At 61.0% G+C, this 657-nt stretch overlaps 1 protein-coding gene across 1 annotated transcript; it reads right to left on the bottom strand.

The window, feature by feature from the left end:
• Window positions 1-197: 197 nt before the first annotated feature.
• LOC104084169 (cell wall protein RBR3-like) lies at window positions 198-433 on the bottom strand (the record flags this gene model as incomplete). The annotated part of the gene is made up of 1 exon (XM_009587910.1): window positions 198-433. A coding segment is annotated over one exon (236 nt), but the record flags the coding sequence as incomplete, so codon positions are not given.
• Between the last annotated feature and the right edge of the window lie 224 nt (window positions 434-657).

Below are 657 nucleotides of genomic sequence, written 5' to 3' on the forward strand. Positions count from 1 at the left end.
GTGTGGTGGGGACAATGAAGGTGCTGGAGGTGATGAGCGTGGTGGGGGTGATGAAGGCAGAGGGGAAGGATTGGCATGGTAGGGATGGATGAGCGTGGTGGGGATGATGAAGGTGGTGGGGATGATGAGCATGGTGGGGACGGATGAGCATGGTGGGGACAATGAGCGCGGTGGAGATGGACAAGTGTGGTGGGGACAATGAAGGTGCTGGAGATGATGAGCCTGGTGGTGATGATGAAGGCAGCGGGGATGATAAGTGTGGTGGGGACGGATGAGCGTGGTGGGGATGAAGAAGGTGGTAGGAATGATGAGCATGATGGGGACGATGATGGTGGTGGAGATGATGAGCATGGTAGGGATGAAGAAAGCAGTGGGGATGATGAGCGTGGTGGGGACAAGCATGGTGAGGACAACGAGCATGGCACGAGAGATGCTGGGCGCACGCCTCACCACCCCCCAAGGGAAGATGGGGCTGAAGGGCCCCCCCCAGCCTCCCGGGACCCTCCGCAGCCCCGCGGGGACGCCGTGCCCTCACCTGGTGTGCTGCTGGAGGTGGGACAGCTGGCGGAAGGACTTCTCGCAGTAGGAGCAGTGGTAGGGTTTGACACCCAGGTGGATGCGCAGGTGCTGGGCCAGGTAGGAGGCGTTGGCGAAGGA

Source organism: Fulmarus glacialis, unplaced genomic scaffold, assembly GCF_000690835.1.
Source record: "Fulmarus glacialis isolate BGI_N327 unplaced genomic scaffold, ASM69083v1 scaffold17641, whole genome shotgun sequence".
In the NCBI taxonomy this organism is placed as follows: Eukaryota; Metazoa; Chordata; class Aves; order Procellariiformes; family Procellariidae; genus Fulmarus; species Fulmarus glacialis.